Genomic DNA, 16,391 nt, shown 5'->3' on the forward strand with positions numbered 1-16,391 from the left:
AGAATTTTTGGAGTTTACTGGTATTATTATAGATTTCATAATAAAATCTATAATGCTACCACCACAATAATAATATACAAACTATTCATTAGTATACACAGTAAAAAAACTTTTCTAGTTATTCCCTGAAATCTTAATGCAGATTAAAAATGGGTTCAATAGTAATTTAAATTAAAAAAAGTAAATCTGGCTTACATTGTGAGCATTATTTATCTTTTTGATTTTTATAAAAGTTTATACAAATATTATTCAGCATATCAAATTTATAGTTAAAAAATCCAGTGAATTAAAAGATTAGATAAATGTTAGATATTTTCAAAATAAATTTTGTGCTAATTTATTTATTATTGTAACATTTTTTTTACTTACATTTAATAATATAGTATATATATATATATATAGAACNAGAATTTACTTCAAATAACAATAATTATTATTAATTCCAAAGGCAACTAAAAAAAAAAAAAGCTTAAATGTTTTAGATAGTTTCATTCAAATTTTTTAAATTAATTATATTAATGTATTTATAAATAATAGTCTAAAAGTTAAACATTTATTACAAAAATTTAATACAAAGTTTTAATGATTCTCTTAAATTTTTATTAATTTCATTTAACTATAAGCATAAACAGAAAGCTGTAGAATAAATTGATACATCAAAAACTTATATTTATTAATTCTTTAATAGAAATACTTAGTAGTTATAATTCATTTAAAAATTAAAAGTGATAAAGAATAGTGTAAAAATTACACAAACATAAGTATTTATATTCTGATTTTTGTTTCAGTTTTGGAAAATGGGGGAAAACTAACTATTGCTCAGAAAGATTATTATGATTAATCATTTCCATTAAATGATTTGATTAATGAAACATTTAAGAACAGCATTTATAATTTTACATACTTATTTTCAGATATTAGATTTTAAAAATAGTACGCAAAGACTCCAGGATCAAGACCAAAGACCAATTATGTTTAGCAGACATTTCTTAAAAATGAAATAAAATGCATTATAACAGACAATGGAGAACACTTGCTGCCCTCTGCTCAGTTCCAGAACGAAAAAAATTATGTCAACATTTGCAAATATTAGGTTTAATGTCATAATCTAATATAAAAAGTGAACTCAAGTCAGATTTTCAAATTTTGGATATATTTTATAAACAAATTAATATGAAATAAATTAAAATAAATCAATTACATTCAAAATACAGTAAATACATTTATGCCAATCACTCATAAAAAATATGAATTATTTAAAAAGTAATTGTATTAGGTTAGGTTATTAAAATAATTGCATTAACATATGCAATTATTTTAATAACCTAACCTAATCTAAAACTAACAATTTTAGTATTTAAATTATAATCATTTTTATTTCAATATTAGACATTTTTTCAATTCTTTTGATATTAAAATTATTTTATTGCATTCTTTATATCTGATTAAAAAGTAACAACCTGAAGTACATAAAATATGCAAAATTTATTGATATATAAAATATAATAAATGTTAAATCATGGACATGCATAGAGGATTACATTATCAAATGTAGTTTTAGAACAAAACACAGACAAAAAATCAGAATAAATCAAAAATTTATACTTATGTTACAGAATTATATCTATGAATTGTATGTATATACTAAATCAATGGTATAAAATCTAATAACTGCCACTCCACTAGCTTTAATCAAATTTTAAATATCAATAACGACTATTATAAAAGAGCTTCTTGTCTCGAAAATTGTTGAAACTAATATTTCAAATACCATAGTAGAGATAACAGAGACTTATCACACTGCTAATGCCATTAGCGATGTGATAAGTCTCTATTATCTCTACTGTGGTATTTGAGATATTAGTTTCATCAATAACAACTTTTTATTCATTGAAAACCAAAAAAAAAATTCAAAAATTAGAAGAAACAAATACATAGAAGTTTTAGCAGTTTTTTTTCTATAAAAAGATGTGATAGATTTTGAAAATTGAATGATTATAATCAATTATAGTGAAAATTTTTTATAAAAATAACAGCACTAACATAAAACAGGATTGCAATTATTATCCTAACCCAAAAACAAAAATCAAATTTAAAATGTGACACATCATGACATATTTCAAATTGGAATCAAGAATTGTATATATAAAATTATTTGTAATTTGAACTTTTTTCCTGTATCTTAAAAAACAAAAAATGCTTAATTCAAGAAAATTAAGTAATATGGTAATTTTTACTTTAAGTTACAGTAAAAGTAAAAATCCTTTCAACTTAAAATAACTACAGTAGCACATCAATTATTTGAATGTTCAGAATTATCTGAATAAACCGAAACATCAATTAACAGAAAGCTTTCCAGTAGGCAAATTTAAATTTCCGCTATGCTGTGGTGCTACAATCTTTGGTTATGTCTTGGGCTACTCTACTCCAATATTATTTTTGTTGGTGTGCATGTTTTAGTTGGCAGCACTGGTGCAACTGTGAGAGGGTACATAAGGACATACCAGGATTTGAACAAAATTGTACATAATCAGTTATCTGAAAAATCGATTTTCTGAACAACCCCAGTCCTCAATTGATTCAGATAATCGATGCTCTACTGTAATATGGAAATTCAGAATTGAGAAATTATATATGTAGTTTCTCAATTTCCATATTAGTTATTTTAAGTTACAAGACAAACTGTCATAAAAATCCTTTTAAGTATTTACATATAGAATGTAATGAATGATAAATTAACTTGACATATAAACTATTTAGTACTTTTGGACCTAAAAATAATATGAAGCATAAAGGAATTGAAAGTTCTTGATAAATATTATTAAAATTGTGGGTAACTCAAAGTGATGGATGTAATTCATTCTCAGTTTACATGTGCCACTTTCATTTTTCCAATGAACTATCTGATATAAACATCCAAACCTGATAGTTATATATTAAAGCCAAAGGATTGTCAAATTATATTTGGCTATATTACTATTACTATTAATTATATACTAAATAATTTGGTATTGTTTGGCAATTAGCATTTAATTAATAATAGTAGTAGTAATACAGCGTGATATAATTCAATAGTTCTTTGACTTTAACTATCTGATATTAATAAATGAGTAATAATGTACAACTTTGCAACTGTTAGAACATTTATAATTACATAACTTAACAATTTGTTTATTAAATATTACAGAATAATTTAAAATAAATCTAAATTCAATTTCAGTAGAATATAAAACTTGTACCTACCTCTCTCATACATCTATAACTATAATAACCTGGTAGACATTGACAAATTGCTAAACCAGGGCCATCATGAATACATTGTCCATTTTCAGAGCAATACACTGAAAAATATTTTGTAATTTAAATAAATTTATTTTCAATAATTTTAATTTAAATTCTTTTTATTGTATAATTATATTAACTCTTTAATAACGTGTTCGCAATGAATATAAAGACATGCAATTAATAGTAATTTTTATATCTTTGCCAAATAACTCATTTTATACATTCTATTCCATTTAAAGGTCAACAAACTTATAAGTACATATTTTAAATTTATAATTTTAAAAATATATCTAACTCATTTGCTAATAATTACAGATAAAAATTTTCATAATTGAAAAGGTTAAGTAAACAGAAGTCCACTACGCAAATAAGAAATTTTACAAGTAACAGTCTGAAAATAAAGTAAAGATTTACCAGTAATTATTAGCAATCTGCTTCAAGTAAGTTAAATATATTTTTAAGATAATAAACTACTTCATTTATTTACAAGTACATATTTACATATATAAGTATTTTTGTTTTTCTATAGAAATGTAAATACTTTTAAAATTAATATATACTCATACATAATCAATTAATTTTAAAGCCAAACAATCACCTGATTACATTGGGTTACTTTTAATTTTATTTTATGGCTTACACAAAACGAATGCCATAAAATTATCAAACAGTTGTTGATACAGTCACAAATATTTTTTAAAGCACAACAACATTTATGTAATTTAATTTTTCATAAAAAATGTCATGTAATGTTTTTATGCATGTTTATAATTTAAGACAACACAACATATGTTTTTGTTCTAGAAAAATCTTTTGTATTTTTTTTGACTGAACCAATTTCTTTCCTAAACTAATTCCTAAGGATATTGTAAATGAAACTGACTGAAGTAATATCAAAACTATCTTTCAGACATTTTTTACTCTAAATCAACTTTAACACCAGAAAAAGGTCACTTGAAGATTTAAGTTTTTCCATGTCTTTTAATATTGAAGAAATATGAAAATATCTAGCATACCAATTTTTTCTAGCATGTCTTTGATTTCGAATTTCAATAGCTTAATCTAATGTGTTAGATTTAATAAACAAAGAAAATTTTATTTTAACAGAATAAACATGACTCTTATATATCAAAAAACAAAATACGATAAGATGATTTGATATAAAACTTTACTTGACAAATAAGATTGCTATTTATGATTAATAAAAAAATCATATGACTAAACATGAAAAGAATGTTTGTAAAGAGTCAATTCCAAACTGTTCTATTTTGTTTTGGGATTATTTTTAGTTCATTATTCTATTTATTTTAGGGTGTTTTATTTTGTTAAGGATAGACTACCGCACTTCCCTGGACAAAATTATAATATTGTAATCAAACACTATGAAAGGAAGATAAATGACAAGTTTTTATATAAAACTATTAAATGATAGCTTAATAAGACAAAAATATTTATATTTTAAATTATTCTATTTTTTTTCATTTAAAAATCTTGTCCGAGTTGTAAAAATGTGCAGTAGCAAAGACCAGTCTATTTACTTAGTAAAGGGAACATTGGGTGTTGAATATGTGACTATTTTTGGTAATACACAGTGATACCTTTTTGGTATTACAAAAAAGTTACTCTTGAACTTCATAAAACTTCCAGAGCCACAATTGAGTACCATGCATTGCCCAGTTAAGATATATCAAATGATCTGTACATTTATTGGTAATAAAGAACATACTGTATTTATATAATTTCATAAATCATATAGTTGCAAGGATTATTTACATATTGAAATGATAATGGTCAAACAAACAATTTTGGGTTTTATCCTTTTTTAAATTCCAGCCAGAGACAGATGGTAGAGCAACTTGAAGATAAACAATTCTTCATAAAAATGACCAACAATATGACATTAAAAGCATACTTTATACACTTGATGCAGACCTTTTATTGTAGGATCCAACACCAATAACACATAGTATTAAAAGTTTTCACAATATCAATCTGATCAGAGTTGCATTTAAACACCACTCTGAAGTCCTGTGATGGAAATTGGAGAATTAAACAATATTTACATAAAAGACAAGGAAAAAAGATTAAAAAAGTTAATTAACCAAAAATTGTTTGTTTGGTCATTGTTACTTGAAAGAAATATATTTATGTTAAAACAACAATTTTCAATTTCTTTTTCTATATTTATATATAGATTAATTTAAGCTATAATTAAAATTAATTTAAAATAAATCAAAAATTAATACCATCACAAGTAGCATTTTGTCCTTTACAATAATTTCCTTCTTCTGTATCATTCCAGGCAGAAACATTTCCAGGACATTCACACTTTGATGGCAAATACCTTAAAAAATAAATAAATAAAGTAATAATAATATTTTTAAATTCCTTAATTAAAAAATGACTCCTACATTAAAAGTTGATACTTACAATAAAGTGAGATTTACGAGTCCTTTAAAATATTCTTTAGAACAATTCTGTATTGGATTATCAGATAAATCTCTGAAAAATTATTAAAAGTTTAGAATATTTATAATTTAATATAGATTTCATAACAATAAATTATACTTACAAATATTCCAAACCAGAAAAATTTGTTAATACATCATTTAATGTTTTTAAACTGCAATTACTCAGATCCAATCTGAAAATAAATATTTTATTTTTTGATATTTAATTTGATAAAAAAAAAATTAAATTGCTATTCAACACATACCCAATAATTCCTCTTGTACTATTACAACACCGCCCTTCTATAAGACTATCTTTACAATACTGTTCAAATTCTTTGAAATGTTTTTCAGTCGATGTTCCATCACAAATTTTGATAGAACACTAACATTATAAATAATAAAATAATTATTATGCATATAATCATTATAATTTACAGGGTGTTCCATCAAGACTGCATAAACTCTGCAGAGTGAGAATCATTCTTCGAAATACATAAAAATATGACCAAAGAACCATACCTCTACCATTCATAGTTTTTGAGAAAAATGCAAAAGCAGAAGTATGATGTCACATCTGATTCATGAAAAATAAGCTTTATTGGAAACACAAACATCGATACTTGCATATGACATTATGCTTAGATAGGAAGATGCTCAAAATGACCACTGCACATATAGAGGCATGCATGTGCACACTATAGAATGGCTGACTGCACACAATCCAGCATTGTATTGTCCACAAAAGCGAATGCAGCATGAAGACAAGCAACTAAGTTACTTTCTGTAGTCTTCAACAGTCACAATAACCACTCATGGTAATTGTGACTGTTGGCTAGAGTCCAATCCTCATGCAATCTGCTCACAGAAACATCATGTCCACTGGTCTGTAAATGTGTAGATCGGCATACTGAGAAATTGCATTACTGGACCATATCTGTTGCCTCAATGTCTCATGGGACATTCACACTTGGTATTTCTCCATGATGCACTAACTAATTTCCTCAATGACATATCCTTACCAGCAAAACATGACCTATGTTCCAGCAAGATGGAGCACTAGTACATTTCTGCTCTCCTGTACTATAGATTTGTGATTCTCAATTCATGGTCTGTTGCGGAACACATCAAGTGTTCTGCAAAAAAATCAAATATACAATTAAAAATTGTTGCAAAAGAAAAATCAATACAAAGTAAAATAATTTTTTTATGGGAATGTAATCAGCAAATGCCAATGCTGTCATCTACTAGACTTTTTGAAATCAAGTGTGTTTGATTTCAAAAAGGTTTGCCACCCCTGCTTTAAAACTGATGTATTGTAAGTGTTCTGCGAATAAAAATGTCAAAGTTTAGTGTTTCCCTTCAAAAAGATTGAGAACCACTGCTATAGATGATTGGTTGAATATGGAATACCCAGGTAGCTGGATTGAACATTAAGATCCAGTTGTGTGGCTGCCATGATTGCCAGATCTGCCACCTTTGAATTCCTATGAAGCCATCTGAAGGAATTGATATATTGAACCCCAGTTACTACAGAAAGCATCTTGGTTGCCATCTTCATGCTGTATTCACTTTTGTAGACAATACAATGCTGGATTCTGTGCAGTCAGTCATTCTATGGTGCATTTGCATGCCTTGATATTCATGGTGGTCATTTTGAGCATCTTCCATAATGTTGTATTCAAGTACTGATGTATTTGTGTTTCTAAAAAGCTTATTTTTCATGCACCGAATGTGACATCATACTTTTCCTTTTGCATTTTTCTCAAAAACTATGGATTGTAGAGGTATGGCTATTGGGTCATAGTTTTATGTATTCTAAGTGGAGATTCTTACTCTGCAAAGTTTATGCAGTCTTGATGGGACACCCTGTATATAACTAATCATAAGCTTAAAGTAAAGGTTATTTTGCTTAAAAATGAAACGTTTATTTTATGATTCAAAACTTATACATCTATATGAAATTATTCTAATTTTTCTTAATTATTTTATAGACTTTTTTAAAAATATACATTTTACTAATTTTCTTCAAAAGATTTTTTAATATTCTTATGAAACAATCAAATTACCCAATAAATTTTTTTTACAAAATTTTATGTGTAAGATTTTGAAATCTTTTTTGACAAAACTACAGAGAGAATTATTTCTATTTTATGAAATTTATTGCTTTAAAATGAATGACATCATTCTTCAGATTTTGAATTTCTTCAACGATTCTAGTTATTTGCATATTTAACAAACCAATCAAATTTTTATACAAAAATATGCAAAAAATTTGATTGGTTCATTAAAATTTGCATAAGAGCACAAACATTTAGAGTTCTGTGCTCTTATGCAATGTTGATCAAAAGTTGGTTCAAGCACAATTTAACGACACTGACCAATTTTAGTGGTTTGATCATCGTATCTTTAAGAGCTGTTGAGCTAGATCCCAAACGGTCATATAAAACATCCTCTTAGATATACATTGGGCTTGAAGCTTGGCAACCAATTATCAGATTATCAGCTGATAACTAGATATATGTCATTCCAACCACTTTGAAAAGTTCTTCAAGATAAATATTTACTAAAGCTCTTTGTGATTCCAAAATTATAAGCATTTATTATGGTCAAAACTTCAGAAAATTTTGGAAATATTTTCCTTAGACCCTAGAACAGAGAAAAAACAATTTGTGCAATAGTAATGAAACTTTGTAAGAATGATGCTGGAGATTATTTCCTAGATGGTACTTTTTTGTTTTTTGATATTGATCTTAATTCCTTAGTTAAATGCTTTAATGTAAAAACAATAATAAAAAAAAGCATATTGTGAAGAGCACTTAATTCTTTGCTAGAATCTGATGCTAGTATGTGTGCTAGCAACAGATTCTAGCATGAAAAAAGTGTGAAGTAGAAACTCAAAAATTTTCCAGTAGCTTATTTTCTTCAAAGCTTCAGGTTTAGCTCATGGTCAGGAAGATTAGTTATATGAGGAGCTAACATTCAAAATGTGTTTTATCACAGTTATTGAAAATTTAATAATAAACAAAAACTGTTCACAAGTTTTCTTTAAAAGATAATAATAGAATTTTTTAACCTCATTACTCTTTTTGTATATAAAACTCTTATAATAATATTTCAGAAATATTGAGAGGGAAAAACTTTTTAAAAATATGTTTGGAAGGAATGTACACATCACCTTTTGCTTGACAGATAATTGACTAAACACTTTGTAAAGAAAAAAGTCTTTTATTTACAAATAGTTATCATTACAGCATCCAGTTTTTTTAACAATTTCAAAGAAAAAATAGAAAAAAATCTGTTTTGCAAATGTTTAGATGTGTAAAGCCTGTTTAACAATCATGTTTTGCAATGCAGGAAACAGATGGATGCATTTTTGCATTGCAATCGCAAGTTTTTTACTTTGGCTGTCATTTCACAATCATATAAACTTGCATGATCAGTTTCCACAACTGATTTGTACTGAATTTTCTACTTCAAGCTATACTTGAAATCCAAATATTCCAAACCAATCAGAGAATAATAGAATCTTGAAGCATTCTGCTGAATGCAAGAGTGGGAAACACTCCAGTAAATAAAAATATCAGAACCTTCAGAGAGAATACTAGTAACAGAAATGGTATTAGACTCATTGATTTTGTTGTTTATAATAATCTTAAAATAATGAATATGTTTTATAATCATAAAAATATACATAAATATACTTGGCAATGACAGCAGTCCAAATCAATCATTGATTATTTTATTGCAAATGAAAAAAATGTCAAAATTATTCCTAGATGTCAGATCATATCAGATCATACAGAGGATTTGAAGTAGGCTCTGATTACTTCCTCACCCAAGCAAAATTAAGAATCCCAAGGTGGCTAAAAAAAGAAACCAAATATTAGATATGAACCTGAATGAAAATTTAAAGTAAAATTATTATATGATGATAGTATCAAATGGTTATATACTAAAAGAATTGAACAATATATGGAGAGAATTCCAGAAGACAGAGATATAGAAAATGAATGGGAAAATATCAAACCAATAATAAAGGCAGCACCCGATTCTGGGCACAGTAAAAGTCAATTCCTGTGGAAGAAAGCAATTGAAAATATGGGGCAATGAAATCAAACAACTAATAGTACAGAAAAACACAACATATGAAAAATTTTTAACTAGTAAAAAAGCTGAAGATGCAATAGAATATAAATGCTGCAGAGCAATTGCAAAAAGAGAAATAAGGAAAAGATGGTGACAATCATGGACAAAATTTATTTCACAACTAGAATCAGATCTCAACAAAATAAGACCAAATGCCTTCAAAATATTAAAATTAATAAATCAAGAAATTAAAGAACCCATTAACATTAATTGTGGTGTGACAAACAATCAGTTTCTTAATTATTATCAAACACTTTGGACAGATCCTACATATGCTAACAAGATTTTTAAAAACAATCAAAATAGGACTGAATTATCAAAGGAAGAACTATTTGAAAGTTTAACCAAAACAAAAAATGGAAAAGCAACAGGAGATGATGGCATAAATGGAGAGTTATACAAACATGCTGGTGATAAATTCCACAAGATATTATTAACATTCTTCAATAATATATACAGTAGACCCCCTATAACGCGGGTTCATATAATGCTGATTCCTATATTGCGGCGAAAAAATTGCAACCGTATTCATATAAAGACGCTAAAAGAGACTCGTAAAATGCAGTAAAATGTCATTGCCGACTCGTGTTGCGACAGGATTGGTCGAATCTGGACCAATAGTGGACGAGCAACTGAACTACTTACACGCTATGGAGAGTTTAGGCGGGTAAGTTGAGTTTACTATTGTCTATACAGTATATAGGCCTAAATTAGGTACTGTAAGTCTAATACAGTCCTGTAATTTTATACATTTCTTGTGAAAAAAACATTTCTTATTCAACGGCCATAAAAATTATTTCTATTAATGATGTCTCCAAAGTTCAATGAATTTTTCACAGAAAAATAACTTATCAGAAAATGCGTCCGCCGTTTGGTGCGCTGCTCTGCGACGAAAACAAGCTTAAGCAATAGCATGGTTGAACAGTGCACACTTGGTAAGTAATCCTACAATTTTTTGTTTATAGCATAGTTTATACGGATTATTCCCAAAAAATTATACGTGTTTTGGAAATATTGAGTGAAATTAGTCTAGAATCGATTAATTTTATGGAAGAAAATCGTTCAAACAGCCATAGTCCGTAAACTACACATGTGATGGGCTGTGATTGGCTCATGTATTTGAGGATTCCTACAACATGAAATTCTTATAAAGTGGAACATATCTACCACGTTATAGGGGGGTCAACTGTATATGAATAAGCCTGTATACTATTGAATGGAAGAAGAGTATTATACTACCTATTCATAAAAAAAAGATAAACAAAAATTAGATAACTACAGAGGCATTAACCTGCTAAATACCTGTTATAAAATCTATGCTAGAATTCTAAATGAATAATTAAAACAAGAAGGTCAAAAATTTTTTTCGGAATATCAAAACAGATTCCAAAAAGACAGATCTTGTATAAACTCAGCTTTCACCATTAAATTATTACTAGAGAAATAAAGAAAATTTAATCTGTATACACATTTAGCTTTCATAGATTATACCAAAGTTTTTGATATGATAAAAAGACCCAAACTTCTTGACATCCTACAAAACAGAAATATACCAATTATTTTACTTCAAAATATATGTAATATTTATGAAAATAATACCATACAACTTAAAGTTCAATAATGCCACTTCAGAATATAGAAGAATAAATCAAAGAGTAGAGCCTTGTCTTACTCCTTGATTTATTCTTCTATATTCTGAAGTGGCATTGTTGAACTTAAGTTGTATGGTATTATTTTCATAAATATATAGATGTCATAATATATATAGATATATATGATCTATATAGATGACATAATACATCAATGGCAGAAAGAATATACATTAGAAATTCAACTTCCAAACAACATAAAATTCAATACCATGCTATTTGCCGATGATCAGGTGGTAATTGCTAACTCTGAAGATAATTTACAAAAAGGTTTACGGTATGAAAATTTCAACTGCTAAAACAAAGTAATGACATTTAGAGGCACAGAGCCAATACACTGCAAAATCGTAATTGATAATACAATTTTGGAGCAAGTTAATAATTTTCTTTATCTAGGATGCAATATTTCTTATAAAGGTGAGAATGACATAAATAATAAGCTCACAAAATTTTTACAAATATTAGGAATAATAAATAACACTTTAAAACCACACCTTGTACAAAAACATTCCAGACTAAAATTATATGAAACTCTGGCTCTTCCAACTCTTCTGTACAGAAGTGAAATCTGGGTCTTAAAGAAGAAAGATATCAAAAGATTACAGGCAGCCGAAATGAAGTTTATGCGCCAAACCGCTGGATATATGCTCCTGGATCATCATCGAAATGAGGATATTTTGTAGCAACTCCACGTGGCCATTAATTGAAAAACTCTCCATATATAGAGAAAAATGGCTTCAACACATATCATGAATGTTGCCAGGTAGGATACTTCATGCAATTTTACAGTATCAACCACGAGGACGACGACGACCTGGACGTCCACAAAAACGACTCCTAGACCCTGTCTAACTGAGACTGAAACAGGTCAACAAGGCCTAATTTGTGAATAGTGTATGATGATGATAAATTCATATAAAAATTATTCAAAGAAAATTTAACATACTATTTCAATTTCAAATATGAGAGACTGACTAATTTAAACAATAAACTTATTATATTTACAGTTATAGATACATAACAACTATTTTAAACTTAATTAATAATATATTTAATCTATTATAATTTAATGCAATAGTCCTTGAATTGACTATTGTTATTAACATGATAAACTTAATGAGTCTACTGTTACCAATTGTTAAATTTGATTAATGTTTAATCAAAATTATTTATCAAAGAGATAATATTTTATTTCATTTAATTATGATTGAAAATCTTATAATAAAATAAAACTATTTGTTATTGCATTTTTGTTCTTTGATTAATTTCCATCCAAAAAGCTTGTCTTGTTCATCTGACCATTCTGCCTTTACTATGTCTTCTAATTTAAGATGTTTATCCTTCATGTAAAATGAAGGATAACGTTTAAAGGATAAAGTTTAATGTCTTCTACCCCCTAGTTTTTGTGAAAGCTTTTGATGTTTTATGTTTGTTATTTGATTATTCATGATATTTTTATATTTATTCCAACTTCTAAAAGGTGATTTAATCATGCCTACATTAGGATGAGTAGATTTTATGTTGTCCATATACACAGGGTGTCATAACATTTATTGTTTTGATAAAATGGCCAGGACACTAAAAACAAACTTAAAAATTTGTTTATAAACTTTTTAATAAGACAATATATTAAAAGTGTCTTTATTTTGTCCTTTCTGCACACCTCAGATAATAAGTCTTATGATGCAGTCAACCTTTCTTTAGAGGCTTCCCATCTGCCTCAATATGTAAAATGTCAAATTCGTGCTCTGGTGATGGCACAATGAAAAAAATATATTTGATATAAATGATAACAATTTGTGGTTATTATAACCATAAGTAAGCTAATTCTACTGTATATACATAAATGTACTGTATACATTATTTTAATTGACTTTAAATTAATATATTCAATCTATATTGTTAATATACTTAGATAAGATTAATTTGGAATGTAATCTTGTGTTTTGTTTCATATTAGTATTTTGATTTTTGTTCAATTCTCAAATATTATCAAACATTATCTATGTCAAAAGAAAAACTAAAAATCATATCTACGTATCTAAATACATTGTTTTGTAGATAATTTAAAAGCTAAATTTGATCTTTGTCTATTGAAAATTGATAAAGAATATTCCATTAAATAGTAATCTACTCTAAATTTGTTTTCTGATTAACAAGAACAAAGTTTAATGTCTTTTTACTAGTTAAAATTGTATAAAACCAGTACTGTAACTAGATAGGCCCTTGTTCCCTTTATCTTTGTAAATAAATAAATGAAGGAAAACTCAAATAATTACAGAAAAAATATTTGAATGTAATCTTGAAAAAAAGTGACAAATGTACTTGTGTATGTGTACAGGATGGTCATAAAGTAACTTGACTAACTAATGTCAATTGTGGGAGTGCAGAAAACAGAATCTATTGAAACTTTTGCAGGATAAGTATAAGGTGACATACTCATAGTAAACAAAAATAGGTATAGAACACACATTACAGTTATGAATAATATAACCATAATTTGAAAATTTCCAATACAAACACTAGGAATTTAAAAAGTCATGAGATTTTGCACGACAGAAAACAGCATAATGCATTGGAATGGTTTGCATAGAACAAAAAACAACAGAGATATTGGTGTTTGAACAATGGAAAGCAAGTGAGCCAAGACCCACAACAGAAGACCCATACAAATTCACAGATGCATTGGCAGCATTGTCGCTGAAACTTACTGTGACATCAGCTGTGGGGTATAAAAGCATCTATCTATAGAATTCAATAAAGTGCACAATATTGTATTTTCTTCCTCATCTATGAACAATTACAGGTCTTGGTTCACCTCCTTCACATTCTTCAAACACCAATATCTCTATTGTTTTTCATTCTACACATACTGTTTCAACACTTTATGCTGTTTTCCATCATGCAGAATCTCATAACATTGTGAATTCCTGGTGTTTGTATTGAAATTTTTGGGTTATTGTTATATTAAACATAACTGTGACACATATTCTACCCCCTATTTTCACATATCGTGAATGCATATCACTCTGTACTTGTCCTGAAAAGTTTCAATGGATTCCTCACTTTCTGCACTACCGAGATCACTGTTATTTCACAAGTTACTTTATGAACACCTTATATATATACAATATGTAACAGTTGACTCTTCATCCATAGTAGTTTAGAAGTAAATGTAGGTTTGCACATTTTAGTGCAGTCCCCCTAATACAATTGTAGTTTCACTACCACATAAAACTAATAATACTTATAATATAAGTTTCATAATTTTATTGTCTTTGTTACCATTGAATTTAGTATTGTATTTGATCTTGAAAGAATTTTAAGACAAATGTAAACATTTTTTTACTGCCTGAAATACTATAGATATGTCTTAGAATAAAAGGCATCTTACATTTGCAATTCAAAATAATCACAAATGTATTTGTGATTATAATATTTTTGTTCCAACAACAGAATTTTTGACTATACTATGACTTTGACATTCTCACATGCAATCCTTCATGAGATATTTGCCACCAAAGGTCAGTTTTTACCATGAACCAGTATACTGTCTATTCTCCACGCTCTGTGTCAGTGCTGGCTATTGCTCACTCCCCAGTGCCTGTGTGGATGCAAGCCTCCACACCCCCGAAACTATATAACATCGAATATTCCACAAACATCAAGCGAGCCAAAGCCGGCATAAGCTAAATATTGATAGTTAAATGCTATAGTCTTAGGGAGACCCTAAAGTAGACCAATTTTGAGGGGTCATATTTTGCAATGAATCACACAGAGGTACAGTTCCTTCGACGTTCTCCTACGGATACGGTCCATAGCTCCGACAAGGTCCCAACCATCCCATTCAGATGTGTAATTGTACCAATTATTTACAACTTGTGACTCAAAAACGTCCCATGTACAAGTTGTAAATAATTACCCTTTGTTTGCAACATATTATTGACTCATTCTTTTTTAAACTTATTACATAAATGGTCTTAAACATTAAATAAAATCTCAAGTATATATAATGAATTCTACTTACCTCTGAAGATCCATGTACATTTAATAAATTAACAAAAAAAATTAGTAAATAAAACAGTTGACTCATAGTTCTGGTATCATTAACTTTTGGTTGACAACTGAATATCTTATCTGTACACAACTTTGAGAACTTCTACGCTCTTATCGTATTCCTAAGTATATTTATATCTAATTAATATAATTTGACTTCCATTATTGAGTAGTTACATAATTACAATAACATTTTAAAGGTATAAAAATCCAATATGTAACGACTCCTCTCCTTTTTAGCTTAATTAAATTATTGCCTTGCTTACTTTTAAACTTCATATATTGACCGCTAGAGGCGATAGTTACGATCGGCTTTAATTTTCGTCAGTAACGAAGCCGATATTAAATATTAATTTAAATTTATTTAGAATTTATCCAATTAAATTACTTTTTAAAGTTAGTTTTTATATAAATTTTCACATAATCTAAAGAATATACAATTTTTTTTTTTTTTTTTTAATTTTTGACTCCGCTCTGAAGACAATACCGATATTCGCGACCAAGGATCAAGAGTTTGAGTTAGAAGTAACCAATAAACATTCACGTACTAAAAGTAAAATGAATGGTAATTGGTTAACTTTTAACTCTAACTCTTGATCCTTGGTCGCGAACACGGCCGTAAGAGAGGACATTTTATTCGTACCCATCATGGGTTTTCCAAGTCCGCAGTGGAAGCGGTCCGTGAGAGATCGCTATTGAAAAATTCCAGAGACCCCTGACTAGGACTCGAACTCGGATCCTCTAGAGCAGGGCTTCTTAAACTATGGGTCGCGACCCCATTTGGGGTCGCGAGATTTTAATG

General features: G+C 27.9%; 1 protein-coding gene across 2 annotated transcripts; it reads right to left on the reverse strand.

The window, feature by feature from the left end:
- Window positions 1-3,192: 3,192 nt before the first annotated feature.
- On the reverse strand, window positions 3,193-15,884 carry LOC111624124 (all-trans retinoic acid-induced differentiation factor-like). 2 transcript variants are annotated; one of them, XM_023366910.1, is made up of 7 exons: window positions 15,561-15,884; window positions 9,440-9,601; window positions 6,002-6,120; window positions 5,858-5,929; window positions 5,716-5,787; window positions 5,532-5,629; window positions 3,193-3,341 (listed from the first exon to the last, which is right to left on the reverse strand). In XM_023366910.1, the coding sequence occupies exons 2-7, from the start codon at window positions 9,467-9,469 to the stop codon at window positions 3,217-3,219; spliced, it is 516 nt and encodes a 171-aa protein (XP_023222678.1). In that variant the 5' UTR covers window positions 9,470-9,601; window positions 15,561-15,884; the 3' UTR covers window positions 3,193-3,216. The 2 variants fall into 2 exon arrangements, with proteins under 2 accessions (XP_023222678.1, XP_023222677.1); XM_023366909.1 differs by lacking the exon at window positions 9,440-9,601 and having other exon boundaries at window positions 15,561-15,882.
- Window positions 15,885-16,391: the final 507 nt, after the last annotated feature.

The sequence above is a fragment of the Centruroides sculpturatus genome, unplaced genomic scaffold, assembly GCF_000671375.1.
Source record: "Centruroides sculpturatus isolate CEXI.00-Female unplaced genomic scaffold, Cexi_2.0 scaffold214, whole genome shotgun sequence".
Classification (NCBI taxonomy): Eukaryota; Metazoa; Arthropoda; class Arachnida; order Scorpiones; family Buthidae; genus Centruroides; species Centruroides sculpturatus.